At 42.8% G+C, this 19,086-nt stretch overlaps 2 protein-coding genes across 4 annotated transcripts in view; one reads left to right on the top strand and one right to left on the bottom strand.

Moving 5' to 3' along the window:
• Positions 1 to 19,086, bottom strand: part of PAM16 (presequence translocase associated motor 16) — a 138,046-nt gene that overhangs the window by 60,313 nt on the left and 58,647 nt on the right. The gene's annotated exons all lie outside the window — the stretch shown is intronic.
• VASN (vasorin) lies at positions 1,739 to 18,668 on the top strand. 2 transcript variants are annotated; one of them, XM_073648247.1, is made up of 2 exons: positions 1,739 to 2,034; positions 16,130 to 18,668. In XM_073648247.1, the coding sequence occupies exons 1-2, from the start codon at positions 1,997 to 1,999 to the stop codon at positions 18,111 to 18,113; spliced, it is 2,022 nt and encodes a 673-aa protein (XP_073504348.1). In that variant the 5' UTR covers positions 1,739 to 1,996; the 3' UTR covers positions 18,114 to 18,668. The 2 variants fall into 2 exon arrangements, with proteins under 2 accessions (XP_073504348.1, XP_073504349.1); XM_073648248.1 differs by having other exon boundaries at positions 1,741 to 2,039; positions 16,130 to 18,667.

The following is a 19,086-nucleotide window of genomic DNA, read 5'->3' as shown; positions in this document are numbered from 1 at the left end:
TTTATAGATTTCTCCAAGACTGCCAGTAATATGAGGCCGCGTCAATACTTCAGGTGATATATTAACAAGATTCCATGAAATTCTGTGGATTTCTGCCAAAACCTACTGGAAATCTGATTTGACGGAACTCAGAGAGGAAATCTGTAATTTCACTTTAGCGGATCGAGTCCGGGGTATTTCTTTTCAATTATAAGCAGCTGTGAAAGTAAAACGTAAGAGACAGTAACTTCTTCTATCCAGACATTTCTGGTCAGACACGAGACCCGCTGCACTTTGTCTATTTTGAAGAGGTTTTTAAAGTGTTTTGGAAGAGTTTTTTTTTGATTGGACAATGGCTAGTTTAGAGTAGATTCCATTAGGATCCGCTTTCAAAGAAGTGACATCAACTTACATTTTTCCCACGTGAAACCGGACGTGGAAAAAGTGCTCAAAAAGACTGAACATATCAGCAGCAAAATGAATAGGAAGAGTTTTCCGAGAGTTTTAGATTTTAAAAGGAAGATTTTAGAAAGGATCCGCTCCAAGAATAGAACTTCTCAAAAAACGTACACATAACTTAAAGGTTATGTGCACAAAATGTCTTTTAGATGCCGGAGCAGCAATCTTTTTCCTGAAGCAGCTTTGCTGATGACTTGGCCGTTGATTTTGCAGCGGCTCCACCGCCGGCATTTTTTTTTCTATGGTTTAAACTATAATTATCGAGTGGCTTCTTCGCGAAAGCCGCCCAGAGAATGAGCATATTTTTTCTTTGCGGTTTCCAAACCCTGAAGTGGTTAAAAGAAGTAGCAAAAGACTGACCATGTGAACAGTAACATTGTGTACGATGTTCATTTTTCGCTGTGGTTTCGCAGAGCTTTTTCAGGAGGTTCCCAGGTGGAATTCACCTGAAAAAGACTTGTTGGGCAATCTTGGAATAGAAAATCTCTTCTCCGCCAGCAATCCTCTGTCCGGTACCCTGCCGCTTACTAGGACCCCACAATGTCATCAAACCCAATAAGCAGGGGTACAGGATTTTAGACACAGGATTGCCCGGACAGAAGTGAACACCCAATTTCGGCTGCCATAGAGAACCCAACTGGACGCCGGACCTGGGTAATGCAATTATTTTGGGTCATCTCTGCGGAAAACCCCTTTCTATTCCAGTCTGATCCCAGCTGAGGGTTTGTTACAAAAATATCCAATCTATCTGATACATTATAGCAAATTATCAACATAGAACAAGAGTTTAGCCGATACATTTAGATATTTGTCTGAACTGGAATCAATTGTAGCAAACCCTCAGCTGTGAGAATGCAATTTTTTTAACAATTTTGTAAGGTTTTAGGTCTCTTTTATGACCTCAGATGAAAAGTAATCTTATATTTTAGGTCTTCGTGGCTGGAAAATAACTGGGAAAAGCCGCCATAAGCCTATTGGTCAGGATTACGTTTCGGAGGGTGCTAGTTAAAGTTCACCCCTTGTTTGATAGTTTTTGGAGATAAGATAAAACCATCCTGATATTGACAGTGAAGCAATGTCTAGGTCTCTGTGCAGCCGGGCGCGTGCAGGTCGCACTGTGCAAACTGCAAGACTAGGGGGTTTGCAGCCCTGTAGGTGTGGGGTCGATCAGTGTAAAGGTGGAGGTGGGACGGTCTTTGATTTGGACTCAGAGGAAGGAGGGGGTAATTTTAGCCAATAGTTGGTTTTGGAGGCACTGGAGGGGAAGCCTCAGTCCTGCCTCTGTCCTGGGAACGCCTACCCTGCCCCAGGCAAATAGCATAGGAATAGCTAAACTATCACTTCCACTGCCAGAAAGAGTGGAGAGGCTGGAGGAAAAAGGGAAGGGGGAAAAAAAAAAAAAAGAGGAAAAGGGGCCGGAGAAAAAGTAAAGAGAGAGAAAACTTAAGAAGAAAAACTGTGAAGGAGGAAAAAAAAAAGAGCAAGACAAAGAAGTTTGTACAGAGGTGTGAGAAGAGGAAGGCGACTTCAGAAAAGTTTCAGAACTTTACTCCTCTGGATGTCATCTGGTTGTCAGGAGCTGCACAGTCCCAGGACGTACGGTAAAGCTCAATGCTCATTTTATATCCCACCCACCCCGTATACTCGCTATGTGATAGCGTATACAGCTAGTGCGATTTATATACTGTCTGCACACAAGAGATACCGATGTGGCGGCTTCATCTCATGCAGTTTTGGGCCATCACTTTTTTTTTTTTTGCATCCTGATGAAGGGTATTTTTAATTAGTTTTTTTTTGTCAATCCAATTTATGCATAACAATAGGGCAGGCTCCTTTTTTTTAATTTTTTTTTGGTCTGTCCTCCACAATAGAAGTCAATGGCAGCAGGAATTCAGAGGATTGACATATTGTTGTATCCTAAAGGGACCTAATCTTCATTAAGAGAACAGTACTTTTCAGCAGGTGCTGTGTACGGCGGTAGGTCCAGTTTACATGGGGGGACTTTTGCTCCATCAGTTAGGGGCTTAACTCACGGACCACCCAACTTTATTGATATTGGACGAAACATATAGGGGAACCTTAAATTATGATTTTAACTGTATCTTGCATTGCGTCGTCAGTCAATTTACATAGGACTGCCTGTAGGTCTATATCAAGCTCACTTGTGCTACATCTGGACCCAGTGTCATCTATAAAGTACCACAATGGCAGTGCGGTGGAATAGTGCTGCACAGCGGTGCATACTTACACACACTACACAGAGAGCCCCTCTGTGCGCTTCCCACACACAGCACAAGCGGGCCGTGCAGGGGAGGCAGCCTGGACGCTGTACAAAGCTCACACATACAGAGAGCACACAGGGCCTGGCTTTGCACAGGACTGCAGCTTTCTATTAATACATAACGCACATCTGTGCTGGGGATCACTTGGGGGGGGGGGGGGATTTTAACCCCATCCATGCAGGGGGTCACAGCCAACCGTGCTGGACTTGCCAGGCGTAATCGTGGCTTTATAGGGATGATATTCGAATACGGCGCAAAGTTTTTGGGGTTGTGAAAAATTGACCTATGGCGCTTTTTTTGTCAATCCCTCTTGCAGTAAATATACCTTCTATTTACAGATTTTTCCCATAGACTTGAACGAGAGGCCGAAAATCAGCAGGAAAAAAAACAAAAAAATGCTTGTGTTTTTAGTGCACTTTTCCACAACGGAAACGTAGTAAGAACACATGTAATCGGTACGTGACTATATCTATAAAGTTTCCAAAAAAAAGTGTTTTTTATTTCTAACATGATACACCAAAAAGAGACAAAAAAAAAGCAATAAAAACACTCATCAAAGCAAATCAACAATACTCATCGCTGGAACTTAGCCTTGCGTGCAGATTTTGCTGCTTTTTTAGCTGCAGATTTGTTAGAGATTTCTCCCTTTTCCATTGTAAAAAGCTGAAATCTGCGCTGATTCTGCACAAAGAGTCGACACGATGAGGATTTAAAAAACGTAACAAAACAACACTATTTTTGCAAGGATTTTGCACCAACCAACCCCCCCTAAACTGCAAAATATGTATGTAATTAATGTAAAACTCATCTACTTTGTTGCTTCTGTGAAAATGTTTTCAATTTTACATGCGGAAAATCTGCACGAAATACGCAACGTGTGAACCTAGCCTGAAGGGGCGCTAAAACCAAAGCTGCGGCTGTTAGCAGTCATAGATGTGATTATGGAGGAGGCCAGCACTGCGGGCGGTGGGGGGCAGATGCTTCTGTTATCACTAAGCATTTCTGAACATGGCTGATAACAGAGAACAGATCTCATTCCTTTGCACAGCAGACATAAAAAGATGGTAACTGACTGTTCCTTTAAGGCCTCCATCACACTTACGGTACTTTTTTTCCAAGATTTTAAATGCTTGAAACCAACCAACGCCATGAAGTTCAAAAGTTTTTAGTAACTTTTTTTTTTATTTTGTATCACTTGTATGTTTTTTTTTGCTTGTTTTTTTGTGTGTGATTTTCATTTCCTATAGAGAAACCTGTGGGAAAATGGTCCCCAAAAAAAACCATACCCGAACATATAGTCTTCTCTAGGACCGTAGTGTTTTCTGCCAAGTTTTTCGCACTTATCAAAGGAATTTATGAGTTCTGCAGTTATATCATCCCATCTCGTCACTTGTCAGTTTCTTCCCCTTTTTCCTGCTCACGCTCAGATAAAACACATTTACATAGGTGTCGGCCATGATGTGTTTTTTTCTTCTTGAATCTTATATGCCCTGGCTTTTTATAAAGTTTATAGAACTGAGCAGTGTTACGTCTTGGACTGGCCCACTGGGGAAGAGGAGAATCCTCCGGTAGGCCCCCCTTGAAGTAGTGCTATTGAATTTTTCACTGTTTTCAGAAAAAGGTATAATCTAATAATTTATTAAACAAGCTAGCCAAATTAATACTACATAGACGCAAGTAAATTTGTGTACTAGGGTCAGATCATTTTTGCATGTAGCTGAACAGTGGGCCTCAAGAGCCAATGTTATTGGTGGGCCTTTGTCAATCCATTTCGACACTGGGTATTAGTATGGGAATTAGAGCCTGGACCGCAGAGTTTCATCCGCTATGCCCATCAACTCTGTGTCCTCCCCCATAGATGTCACGTTCCCACCACCCTTCCTCAGTCACATTTATCCCTCATCCTTCATCTCTCAGTCAAAGGCAGTTTGTTATGGTCGGAATCGACCATTTCAGAGGATCAGTATCTAACGTATATAGACACCATTAGTTCTTTTGAGGTGGTCAAGAACCACAAGTTTTTTTCAAGCAGAAACGGCTTCAGAAAATTCTCCTTCTTTGGGGAATTTTTATATTCCGGAAGTGGTTTTGGAAGAGTTTCATATTCCTCCCGAAGCCTTTTTTTTTTTGCAGCCTTTTTACTGGACAAGAGATGTTTCCTTCACTATCTGCTTCAAAGAACTGACATGTCACTTCTTTCCAGGAGCTCCAGGTAGAATTTGCTCTAAAACTAGGCAATCAGAAGGCTGCAAAAAATGCTTCAGGGAAAAAAAAAAACTCTTCCAAAACTCTTCAGTGGCTGTGTGCACACAATGTCTTTATGAAGAGTTTTTGGAGCAGAAACTGAGCAGAACCTCTGAGTTTTTGAAGAGTTTTTAATGAGGATTTGGAAAGTTTCTGCTCCAAAAAACTCTGTGCACATAGCCAGTAATCAAAAACTTTGAAAAACGCTTTTTTTGGGAGTTTTTGGAAAAGCGGTTAACACTAGAAAATTTTCTTGTTTTTTACGTCTTAAAAAACCAAGACCAGGAAGTCGCTAGGGATCCTTAGTAAGGTGACGAGGGAGCTTGTCGGGTAGTTTGAGCACTTTAAGAAGCGCAATTCAGCTAATATGACAGATACAGGTTTGTAAGGACCAACACCCAGGATTACTCAGCGGCTGCGGCAAGGCCAGGAAGCGGCTGACTGTGACAGGTCAGGCGGTGACACACATCATGTACAGACGCCGACTTCACGTCAACATTCAGATTAACGCCATGTGCGGCAGAGCCGGATTAGCGCAGCTTCCTACATACAAAAGGCTGCAGGATGGGGTTCACATAAACAGGCTAAGGGGCCACTATTGGGGTCACACATGCAGCGAGTCTATATAATCTCCAACATTCAAGGGGTCAGACCCTGGAAATCTTCTCGACCCCCCCCCAGGACCCACCATGTTTATTTTTACATGGGGTGGGTGTAATAATACAGCTATGAGTTTTATCCAAGTCTCTGAGGCTGACCCACTGGGTGTGGATGAAAAGTAAAGGCCGGGTGAGACAGGAGTGTTTCCTATAATAGCGAGTGTTGGAGCCCCCCTTAATTTTTTAATGTATATATAGAAATACATAGATGCCAAAATGTACCTTCTTCCATTGCATTGCACCTTCTACCCTACAGATCTTGTAGGACTACAATTCCCATCATTCAACAAGTCTATCATCAAGGGCAGGTATCTCTTTTATAGCCATGAGCTCCTTCATAGCAGCTGTGGAACTACAAGTACAAGCAGGATGTGAAGCAAAATAATTTATTTTTCCAGAATTTTAATGCATGCCCCCTGGCTACCTCCATGCCCCCCTGGCTACCTCCTTGCCCCCCTGGCTACCTCCATTCCCAAGCAACCTGGCACTTCCATAAAGGTACAAGCTGCCGAGCCCAGATCAGCTTGGATACTTCTGGGTGACCCCATTTTTTTTCATTAAGTGCTTCCTCACACCCTACAGTTTATTCTGGCACGGATCCGGCTGTACTTTCTCGAGTGTCTTAATGCATGTGACAATTTCTGCCAAATGTCTCTGGTCTTCAAACACGAGAAGAGGCAAACATGGCTGCTCGTTTGTTAGTGCTTATTCAAAGTCCCTGCAGTCACTGACCCCAGTAATACCCTCACAAAAAGTGCACCGACACCTTTACCCTTTTAAAGGGGTATTCCTATCTTAGCAAATACATTTTATTCTATGCATCAGAAAAAAAGTTAGAAAACTTTCCAATATACTTTCTTCATCAATTTCTCAGTTTATAAGACCTCTGCTTGTTGTCATTCAAGAGCAACCTTCATTATCACCCCCACTAGGGGGGTATAAATAATTTATATTTTCCTCTATACCAAAAAAATGTATGAAAAGCAATATTTTGGCCACGATTTTGCACTGGTCTATTTAAAAAAAGTGGGTTAGGCTCAGCAAAAGGGGTTGTTGCCTACTGCCACATTACAAATTTACTGTAATGTACGTCACAAAAAAGTGAGGCAGAAATCTACACATTTATTAGGAAGTTTGTGAGTCTTAATAAATCAGGCGCATATTACTCCAGTGGGCTGAAAGTTAGAGGCAGACAGCAAGCAGAGATCTTGAAAACTGAAGAATCAATGCAGAAAATATAGTAGGAAATGTTTAGGTCTACAAAGAAACAACTTTATTTTCTGAAACTAGAATATCCCTTTAAAAATTCTAAAAAAAATGTACCGCCTGTAAATAAATACATCTGCTATATATCTGCTTCTTGGAGAGCCTGGTAAGGCAGGACCTCGATGCTCGGGCCGGCAACGGGCATAAATGGGGCTATTGAGATTTGCGGGCGATCCAGACATCGCGGTCTGCACTTGGACAGTAAATGTCGGACAAGTGAAACCGGCCTAAGGTTCTGTTCACACCTTGTATGTGCCGACTGTAATTAGCAGAATCATGGGGTGATGCCAATCTGTCGCCCGATGGACACCAAACAGCAATGGCAGCACGAATTACAGCGATTCAGGGATTTCCCAAAAACATGCAGGTGATGCTGGGTCCCTATTTGAGCCCTGGCCATAAAAAGTTTTCTCCAAAAACGAGTATTAGTACAGTAATAAAAGTATGACCTGAATAGTCTGAGACTGACTGGTTGCTAGGGTCTTTGTCAACCCCATGTGTATGCATAGCAACAAGTCTAGGTAAAAATGTGACCTAAAGACCTAAGTAATCTAAGACGGACTGGTTGCTAGGAAACTTTGCTTGTCAACCCGATGTATCCATAGCAACTGGTTTAGGGAAAAAATATGACCAAAATACCCAAATAGTCTAAGACAGACAGGGTTGGCAAGCAATGTTTCCCTAGTAATCAGTCTGTCTTATACTACTTAGGTATTTTGGTCATATTTTTTACTAGACTTGTATCTATAGATACACCTTGGTTACTAGGGAAGCTTTGCTTGTCAACCCTATGTGTATCTATAGTTACTAGTCCAGGAAAAAATATGACCAAAATACCCAAGTAGTCTAAGACAGACTGATTGCTAGGGAAGCTTTGCTTGTCAATCTTATGCGTATCCATAGAAACAAATCTAGGATCAAATATAACCTAAAGACCTAAGTAGTCCAAGACAGACAGGATTGACAAGCAATGCTTCCCTAGTAACCAGTCTGTCTTAGACTTCTTAGGTCTTTAAGTCATATTTTTTCCTAAACTAGTTAATATAGATACACACAGGGTTGACAAGCAAAGCTTTCCTAGCAACCAATGTGTATCTATAGCAACTAGTCTAGGAAAATATATGACCTAAAGACCGAAGTAGTCTAAGACAGACTGGTTGCTAGGAAAGCATTGCTTGTCAACCCTATCCGTCTTCGACTACTTGGGTATTTTGGTCATCTTTTTCCTAAATTAGTTGCTATGGATACACATAGGGTCGACAAGCAAACCTTCCCTAGCAACCAGTTTCTTAGATTACTTAGGTCTTTAGGTCACACTTTTACCTAGACTTTTACCTCAACCCTATGTGTAACCATAGAAACAAGTATAGGTGAAAGTATGATGTACAGACCTGAACAGTCTGATACTGGTTGCTAGGGAAGCTATGATTGAAAATCCTTGGTGTATCCATAGCAACAAGTCTAAGTAAAAGTATGACCTAAAAGACCTGAGTATTCTGGGACAGACTGGTTGCTAGGGAAGCTCATCTTGACAACTTGTGTATCCATAGCAACCAGCTTTTCTGTTAGAGAGGGAAATCTCCATCCATGTATACCTTGAGGTAAAACAGAATATTGAACAGATCTATGGAGGTCGACAGTGATCTACTATAATTTCTACTCCATCACATGGAAAGTTAAAGGGGTAGTCTCATCACGATAATAACCATAGAAGATGGGAACCCCCTTCTTGGGCTCGGCCTTAGCGGAGAACGGCTAATGAGGGTCCATCCAGTCTTGGTCCCTTTCAGGGTTAATGTATGGCAATCCGATAAATCTCAGAGTGGCCATTTTGTGAAAACGCACATAAATGTCCCCAGCCCATAAGGGATTGTTTTACTCCGTGACAGTTCCTGATCAATCCTATATGGCAAACAAGGTGTTAATAAAACCCTGCCGCATCACAAGAGCATCCCTGCCATAAAACATGAAGGGCTGTGTCTCCTCACCAGTGTTACAAAGGACAGAAAAGCTTTAATATCTTAAGCTGCTGTGATTTTACAGCCAAAACATACAGAGTAATGGCGCCCTACCTATATGTGCGGCTGACAATAGGGCCGAGCATTCACAGGTAGCAATGGAGTGGGAGGCTGGAACGTATCCGATCTCGCTCACAATACCTATTGTATAGCAAAGTCTTTGGAAATCACACATCGTAATTATCTATATACAGCCCGGGGATATAATAGGTACCGTAAATACGTTCATGGTTACTTAGTAGGAATTCTGAACATGCGATGCTCTGCAGACCTACAAGTTCATGCAGAAGCAAACAGGTCTATGTGAACTGTGGTCTGCGGGGAGTTAAGGTTAAACATATTATTTCTAGTACTTGAGTTGTCCACTTCTGTCAAAAAATTTCCAGTTCAGCGTCTTAGATATATCAGTTCCTTGCAAAGCTGAGTGATAACCAATATGGCTGTCCTTACCAATCCCACAATGGTTGGTTGTCATCCTTCCTAGAGCCTTAAAGAGGATCTGTCACTTTTTTTTTTTTTAACCTGGTGTAAATGCCGCTCTTCTCCTGAATCCGGCGTTGTTTTTCTTTTGTTCCTACTCCTCTCCATTCCTGAGATATGGCCTCTTCTTCCCATCTTCTTAATGATCTTTATGGGAGACTCCCACAGAGAAGAGTTGGAGACCACACCCACTTTGCTTTAAAGACTAGATTTGAATACAGAGGAGAGGGGGTCATATCTCAGGAACGGAGAAGCGCAGGAACAAAAGAAAAACATCGCCGGATTCAGGAGAACAGCGGCATTTACACCAGGTAAAAAAATTACATATTTAACAAAAGTGACAAGTCCCCTTTAAATAGCTAATAATCCCATATCTCTGCATAACTAACACTCCTGGAAGGTACATTTTATTTTTTTATGGAGAGATATAGTAGTGGATGTGTAGTATCACTACTTAAGTATTGAATGCTCTGGGAAAGCTGGGTGGCTAAAAAACAGTGGTCACATCTTAACAGAAGAGGCAAGATCGAGGGTTTACGTAGGACTTGATGGACATTTCAGGTGTATGGGGGTGTCCAAACTTTCCTTCTACTAGGGAGGGGGGAACAAGGATCGGGCTGCTGAATTTCAACACGTCTGATCCTTTTGTTCTCAGGTAAGATAAGTTGCCACCAGAGTGTGTCTGGCATCGATTTACTCACCTACCCCCCATTCAGAACACATGCACATTCAGCCAAGCGGAGTGGTGATATCACTCAGACATGAACCGCTAGTTTCCATCATCTCTCTTTCTGGAAAGTCCCGCAAGTTAATACTTGGCTGTGATACACACACGGGGTCACGGTGCTATGTCATACACCACTGTCCTCCGAGAAGCTGTGATGTGCTGGGCTGTATACATAAACCACTGCTTGGCCCAAACAGTTGGTGCGAACATCTGCAGGCTTCATGTCTATGAGCCTACCAATGAGAAAAGGAAGCTTAATGATCGTCCATGGATGTCACTGTCCTAAAGTTCGTTTTCCTTACTGCTCACAAGTGTTCCCAGCATCACTGACCCTTAATGCTTTTCTCCTATTAACCCTTCACTCCCCAGCAGTTTCTAGCACCCGTTTCATATCAATTGCTAAAATTCCTAACATACTTATAGACACTTCCTAAATCCAACGCCGTGTTCCCGAATATACTGCATCGATAGCATCTCGCTCCAGATGTGTCCGTCAGGTATATAAATACGGTCTTAAAGTGACAGCGCAGACACTCGGAGTACTGGAACAGGTGTGACTTGGTGAACTAGATGGACAGTCTGACTCCAGACCAGAAGGTTTCTCGTGTCCTGGCCTGCAGAATCCTACTAATGCTCATTTCCAATAACACCCAAGGGCAGGAAAAATGCCTAAGTTGGCATTTCGAAGGCTTTAATGCATAATTACTAAGGGACTGTGGTATGTGCGGCTCGTCCCCAGGTCGAGGGCAGGCAGAGCAATAATGTTTAGGCCAGTTTAGGGATATCCTGCTATTCCCCTAGTCCTCCCTATCCCTCTACACCTGCCATTGTATGTAATATACTATCACAAATGTTGCCAGACCCATTGGGGCACCTTGTTAAGGGAGTAATTGTGCCCAACTGTTGCCAGGTATACTCCTATAAGGTATTTTTGCTATTGAGTAGGGTCAAGGAATTACATAACCTCTGCAGTAAGAGTCCTGTTTCTTAGGAGTCCAGGGGGAGGGGCTTGCTTTTCTTATCTTGGAGGAAATTTAGGGGATCCGGAAATCGTCACTCGTACCATCCTTGGGTTGTGTATGGTATGGTAATTGATTCCTATTTAAGTAAATGCGGCAGAGCTAGGAAACTGCCTATTGACAGTGGTGGTGCCATTTCTCCATTTCAGGGGAAATAAAAAAAATCCTAGTGAATGCGGAAATATAGGGGGTCTCTACTATATTGTGCCATGTCTCGGCCTCCAAAAATGTAACCTAAGGCCCATTAAGACTGGACGATTTTGGCCCATTAAAGAGCGCCAATCGACTATATACAAGTGTTTGGGGTGATCCACAGGCCGGGTAGATAATCAGGGACCAGCGATTTTTCTGCATCCTCGTTTGTCAATTCTCACTCGGACCTAAAAGGGATTTTCCAGTTTGAGAAAATCCTTGTTTCCCGGCTGCAGTTTACTTTAAAAAAAACATACTGTTCCTTACTCACCCCCCCTCGGTCCAGCACGGAGGCCAATGGAATCGATGGCTCGAGTGACTGAGGTTGTGGATGGGCTGCAGCGCTGTCGATATGACGTCAGCACTGCAGACAATAACAACCACCAGAAGCAGCAGCAGAAACTCAGAGCTGGATCTGGGGAAGGTGAGTAATGCACAATTTGTTCATTGTTCGTTTTTTAATCTTTTTTTTTTTTTAACAAGAAAAACTAATGTGAATGATGCCTAAAGGAGATGGGGGGGGGGGGGGGGAGGTCCGCCATGACCAAACCTATTGTTCAACCCTATTATCATAAACATATTTGCTGGGCCAATCTTGTATGTTTACGGGGACAAAGCTCTCGTCCAAACAAGCTTTATAACATATGTGGCCACCGGAGCATAAAGGAACAATGTGGACGCCACTGCCCACTATTGTTACATGGGGATTACCTTGTTTTTTTGGATATGTGACGGAAGCGAGCTCTGTAAATAAGATTAAGCTCGGTAAATACAAATGAACAAGATCCTACTGTGTGCCGCAGCGCTGGAGTAGGAGGGCGCTTTTGGTTTCTTCGTAGGGGTTTGTCTAGAGGTCGGACAAACGTTAGTTCAGCAAACAGCTATCCTCCCGACTCCCCAAACACATGGGCGCTTGGCTTCGTCGACATTTTAGTTGGGATGTCCCCATACACAAGATGTACAGCTTTTTTTCTTTTTCTAGTCCTGGGCAATATTTTGGGAGTAAAACTCCTGTCCTCTGGTTGCAGTTTGAAAAAATAAACCGCTTTACTCGCCCTCCCCTGGTCCAGCACCAAGTCTCTGGTGTCTGTTATTGTCTGCAGCGCTGACTTCATCACAACAGCTGATCTGCGGCTCAGGTCATCAACCCGGCCGGAGCTGCTAAGCTCGCTGATTGGCTGCAGCGCTGTCTATATGACTTCAGCGCGGCAGACAATAATAGACACCAAAGACTTGACAATGGACCCGGGAAGGGTGATTAAAATCCAATTTGTTTTTAAATAAGCTGCAAAACTCCTTTTTATTCTACTTTTACCATTTTAAAAGGTCAGTTTCATCAAGACTCTGAATACTTTTACTAAACTAAACTCGGATCACCATAGGGTACCTCTCCAAGTGTCATCCCAAAAAAAACCCTCTAGAGTCTGAGTGATATTGCGCTTTCTCTATGAAGAGAACGGATGTACATTTTTATCTTTTTTTTTTGCTTGCATTACAGTATATAATGCCCCTCCTGGAACCAGGAAAGTCAGAGCCATGATGAGAGCAGCCTTCCATGTATTGTGACTGATACATTGCTTACAAAAAAAGTTTCCTTTTAACTTGATCCTAAACAAAGAGCCAAAATACTCCATCTTTAAACACTGTGAAGCTTTTATAAAGGGAAAAAAAAAAAAAGTTATCAGGGTATTTTCTAGATTACATTTACTTTGGACAAGATGACACCCCGCACCTCTGCATACTTTTTACTAAACAAAACTCTGATCACCATAGGGTACTTCTCCAAGTATCATCCCCCCCCCTCAAAAAAAACCCTCTAGGGTCTGGGTGATATTGCTTTTTCTCTAGGATGATAACGGATGTACATTTTTATCTTTTATTTTCGCATTACAGTATATAACGCCCCTCCTGGAACCAGGAGCATTACGGGAAGTCAGAGCCATGATGAGAGCAGCCTTCCATGTATTGTGACTGATACATCCCTTACAAAAAAAGTTGCCTTTTAACTTGATCCCGAACAAAGAGCCAGAATACCCCATCTTTAAACACCGTGAAGCTTTTATAAAGGGAAAAAAAGAAAAGTTATCAGGGTATTTTATGTATTACATTTACTTCTGACAAGATGACACCCCGCACCCCACCTTCTCTTCAGACACATAAGCTGTGCCCCCATCCTCCTCCTCCTCCTTGGACAGCAATTACCACCGTGCCCCTCCTCTCTTCACCATCTGCAACATCTCCTCTCCTATTCTTCTTTATATTCGGGCCTATTCCTTCTCTCACCTCTGTCTCCCCCTTCTCACAGCTGCACATTCCTCAGAATATTACCTGCCTCCTACTGACCCCTACTTAACTCTGTCAGTACAGGCGCAGATATCCCAGACACTATCTCTCCTCATCTCAGATGTATTCATGCGAAGGGAGAACTCTTGCTGCCATGTGCGGATGTAAAACACAAGGTCCATATATTGTTCCGCAGAGGGATTTACAGGATCTCAGATCTTATGAATTTTCGGATGAGTACTCCTTGCGCATGCTGCGTGTGGGGCTGGAGGGAGCGCGCAGCTGAGGCTTTATGGCTGTACAGATGGAGTAGACCTGAGTGTGTCATACGCTGCAGATGTGAAGTTGGAGCTAAATTTGAAAAATGCAGGGGTAGTTTTTCAGCTCACATAAAACCGCCATATAGTGCCAAGGAAATACTTGCTTACTCAGCTCCCATGCAGAATCAAAATGAAATGCAGAAAGGATGAATTTGCCAATTTAGGGTTCTCCGCTTGTCATTTTAGGTAGTTTTTCAGTTCACATAATACCGCCCTATAGTGTCAAGGTAATATTAACTTACACAGTTCACATGCTGCATTGAAATTAAATGCAGAGAGGATAAATTTGCCAATTTAGGGTTCCCGGTTTGTCATTTTAGGTAGTTTTTCAGCTCGCATAATAACGCCATATAGTGAAGAGGTAATACTTACACAGCCCACATGCTGCATTAAAAATAAATGCAGAAAGGATGAAATTGACAATTTAGGGCTTCTACGCTCGTCATTTTAGGTAGTTTTTTTTTTTAACTTGCATAATACCGTCATATAGTGCCAAGGTAATATCTTACACAGCTCACATGCTGCATCGTAATGAAATGCAGCTTCCAAATTATGCTCCGTACACGCAGATATGTGCTATGAGGCCAAGCAATATTACTGTACTATTCCCACATAATAACTACCATATACTTCTACGTAATATCAGCTCGGTTTCGCCTGCTCCTGGGGTTCCTATCCCCAGCACTATTTCTCGGATGTAGCAGAGCTGTGTTTGTCAGAGGCAGCAGAGCCAAGCTGTAAAAGTGGGAAAAGTCATCGTAAGGTCTCATTCAGACGTCCATTTTTGCCGTATCCGATTTTGAGCTATTTTCGATCTGCGTGTCCAATTCTTTTTTTTTTTTTGCCATCGGTGTGGCATTTATTTCTTGCCAAATTTTTTTTTACATTTTTCTTAGCCTTTATTCACACATCAGTATTTTTGATCAGTATTTTTTAAGACCAAAACCAGGAATCAATCAATTATAGTTTTTCCTCTGTAAATTCCACTCCTGGTTTTGGCACACAAACACTGATGCAAAATACTGATGTGTGAATAAGTCCTTAAAAACTTTTTTAAAAAAAAATTGCAACAAATGGATGATTTTTTGTTATTTTTTTATTTACGGACCTGTTGCTTTTAATGGCACAATTTGATCCGTGACCCGGAATAAAAATGGACATTATCCCAGATAATGTCTGTGAAGGGCTTTGGAATTAATGGCGCTATATAAGTGAGTAAAATAAATAAAAATAAAAATTTTCTTTTTGTGGGAAAAAATGTGGAAGTGTGAACAGCCCCTTAATAATAATAAATAATAATCATCTTTAGAATCTTTAGCCCCTTAGAACGTGGATAAGTGTTCTGAAAGTGAGCAGATATCCAAGGCTGACGGAAAGGACTCTTTCAGATGTCCGTGATCAATCAGTTGGCGGAGTTGTTTTCGTGTCTGCCGCCACTTTACGCGTGTCCGTGAATGGCGACGATGTCGTCTTTACGGAAGAAAAATAAGGACAAGTGTCTAAGCAAATCACATTGAGCAAACAGAAGCCGAGATAAGGGCGAGGACTGGGGTGTGAGCTGGATGGACAGGGCACCCTGGACAGAGATCATCATGGGTTGTACACCTAGAAATGGGTCCCCGGAGGAGCTGCCCCCTGGCGAGGTTGTGTGGCCTAGGACACAGTCTCTTTATCTACACCATGTCTTACAAGTGACAGATAGGGAAGGGGGTCTGCATACCGGTGGGGGCTCTGTTTATACACATGGGGCATGGCCTGACAGGCACAAGCCTATTTTTTTTTTTTTGTACAGGAGTTGAAAGTTCATGTAACCTAAATGATAGGGGTACAAATACCAACCGATTCACTGGGAGGCAGAAGCCTCCTGTCGGCACAAGCCTCACCAGGAACCTCTCAGATAATTTCATGCTTGGTGGTAACGGTTCAAGTAAGAAATTGGAATCTGCCAATCATATGAGGAACCTTATAAGATTACATCCTGGAAAATATGCAGCGGATGAAAATTAAGTCTGGCATCAGCTTGGAGGAGAGAACGTTAACCCCTAACCCCTTCTCCAAAGATTTCTAAAAGTCTGAACTTGAACAGATCTCATAGAATAGTCTTGGATAGGGTCACAATTGTCCATAATTGATTTAATTTGTAGGTGAAAACTCAATAACTTTACCAGGGTTATTAATACTTTTTGTTTATTTTTTTGCAGATCTTGCACCATGCATCTCCTGTTGGTTTGGACGGTCCTCTGCGCTGCATACACAGTCCTAACAGAAGGTTGCCCAGATGGCTGTCAATGCAACCAACCATCTACCGTCTTCTGTATGAGTCGCAAGAACCCCAGCTTTCCTCGTGCCATACCTCCGAACACTATCAGTTTATACCTGTTTGAGAATGGAATCAGTTCAGTAGAGGAAAGCAGTTTCTCAGGTTTGTGGGACCTGCAGCTCTTGGATCTATCCCATAACAGGCTGTCCAATCTCCCCGGAGGAGTCTTCAAAAGGCTGACCAATCTCAGCAACCTGGATCTTTCGTCAAACCAAATCACCGAGATCTCTGCCGAAACCTTTCAAGGTCTGAGTCGTCTAGAAAGGCTGTACCTCAGTGAGAACCACATTCGGAGCATTCATCCAGATGCCTTCAGAGGTCTCGAGAAATTACTCGAGCTGAAACTGACCAAAAATCAATTGGTAGTCCCTCCAGCCTTCTCTTTACCTCATCTTCTGCTCCTGGATCTTAGTTATAATGCTATCCCCATCATCCAACCTGGCGTCTTCCATGTAAGAAACATAGAGACTTTACGGTTGGCAGGTCTTGGGTTGAGAGAGTTGCCTGCAGATCTGTTGAATGAACTCAAGAATCTCCATGAGCTGGACCTATCAGATAATCAGTTAACTAAGGTCCCTTCAGGTCTACGAGGCTTGACCAAACTCAATCTAGCTGGCAATGTGGCAATTTCCCAGCTTCAAGCTGATGACTTTTCCAACCTTAGTGGATTACAAGATTTAGATTTAAGCAGAATGAGCCTTCGTACTTTGCCAAAAGGTCTCTTCCATTCCACACCACGCCTCCGTGGTATTAGTCTGGCACAAAACCCTTTTAACTGTGTGTGCGTATTAAGCTGGCTAACAGAATGGCTGAGAGTCAATGGAATTGTTCTACAACGCTCAGAAGAAACTCGTTGCCACTTCCCTCCTAAAAATGCAGGCAAGATTTTACGTAATTTGCAAAATTCTGACTTTGGATGCCCTATACCAACAACAGTCTTTGTGCCTACAACCTTGGCACTTACCAGTACACCAGCACCACCTACATCAACCAATCCAAGACCAACATTGCCACTGACCACTATCACCACCACCACAACAACAATTGCACCCAATAACCCAACGGAGGAGCCTGTCAAACCAACCCAATATGATCAGCTGTGTCCACCTCAAACTTGCTTGAATGGTGGGTTTTGCCGTTTAGATGTCCTTGGAGAAGTGGAGTGTGAATGTCCATCAGGATTTTATGGCATGTACTGTGAGATGCTATCATTAACACAAGCAGATTTTACCGAGCTTCCCGAAATACAGTTGCAAGTCCTAGAAAGGACTAGTAGCTCACTGAAAGTGGATCTACAAACTTTTATCCAAAGTAAGGAACATCTACTGGGACTAAGACTCACGGTGCAGAACCTTTCTGGCTCAGACAATAGGCCGGACCGATACCAGTTACCTCCAACCCTCCCACACTATACCTTAATGGGACTGAACTCTAATAGCACATATAGAATTTGCCTTAGATCGATGACCGATGTAAGTGGAGAAACTGAACTATGCTCGGAAACCCAAACCATGGGAGAATCTCCAACGCCTAGTGCCCACATTACACAAACAAGAGATGGAAGCCTAACTTTAGTGCTGGTGCCAGCTGTAGCTGCCGGTATCCTCCTCTTGGTTGTCATAGTAAGCGCAATCTGCTATACACGGAGGCGTAAGGAAAAAGCACACGCATGTGAGAACGGAGGTCCTCTAGAGTTGGAAGGTGTAAAAACAGGTCTAGATGAGAAAAGAGAGTTAAAAAAGTTATCCGAAAGTTCAAATGGTACCGAAAGAGGTTGGGAGTCAGAAGAACCTCTCATGGACTCTTCTAGGGTGGGAAACAATAATGATACACCAATCGGACGGCTTCCTCATTCTTACTTTTAAGCAGGGGAGGGATTCTAAAACTATGGACTTACAAGATATGTTTCATCCATGTCTGAGTGTACCAGGAGACCTGCCCAGAAGACAGCAGTGCTGTCTAGGTGTCCGGGTAGGAGACGAAATAGAAGGGAAAAAGTGACGCGCAGGGATACTATACTGGAACAATTGCATGTAAGCAAATCGGGACCTTGCTTGTCGCTGAAATTATGGATCATCCAGTATCTGAGGGTCAAGGAGACATGTTCTTAGCTGGACTCCAAGGAGATCCCAACGCACTGAAAGCTCGGATGGGCTTGCGCCTGCATAAATGGGTTCGGAGGGGCTTCTGACATGAAATGGCACTTACAGGACTGGACAGAACCTCGTTTTTAGAGGAGATGAGGTTACGAAATAATGCATGCACCCTATTCCTGTGAGGGTGGTCGATATCTTTTTCTGATACATGAGTGTTAAATGTCAAGGATTTCTGGATGATGGCGAAGTACAAGGCGCCGATTGCTGGTCAAAGTGGTGCCGATTGTTAATAACTGACTGCTATGTAATAAATATGGATTCTTTTTAAGCGTCTGGTTTTCATTCTTCACCGTCAGATCTACGAGAATGGGGGGTAGCTAAACCTGCATTATGTTTCGGTCATTAGCCGCAGAATGTCTGCCTTCTGTTCTGCTCTCAGACATAGCGCAATCAGAATTTTTGCAGAATCCACAGATATTAAACCGTCCCCCTTTTTTTTTTTTTTAATTTTTACTTCAGGGTACGTGGCCATTTCTGAGCTCTAATCTTTTGCCAAGGTCTCACTTTCAGCTTTTCCAGCAAGAGGAAAAAGTGAGGTATCTGCTCATCTGCTGAAGCCATTAGGATCAGACCGCTCCACTGGAAGGCATGTGCGTATGGTAAATGGAGGAGGGGGAGCCCAAAATATGAGCCCGCTGGAGAATTATGAATGCTCATCAACCCTAGCAGAAAAGTATGGCTG

This window comes from Phyllobates terribilis, unplaced genomic scaffold (assembly GCF_046119375.1).
Source record: "Phyllobates terribilis strain yellow unplaced genomic scaffold, ASM4611937v1 Scaffold_9__5_contigs__length_417890890, whole genome shotgun sequence".
NCBI lineage: Eukaryota > Metazoa > Chordata > Amphibia > Anura > Dendrobatidae > Phyllobates > Phyllobates terribilis.
The sequence above is the reverse complement of the archived record's forward strand: the minus strand, read 5'-3'. Positions and strand labels throughout refer to the sequence as shown.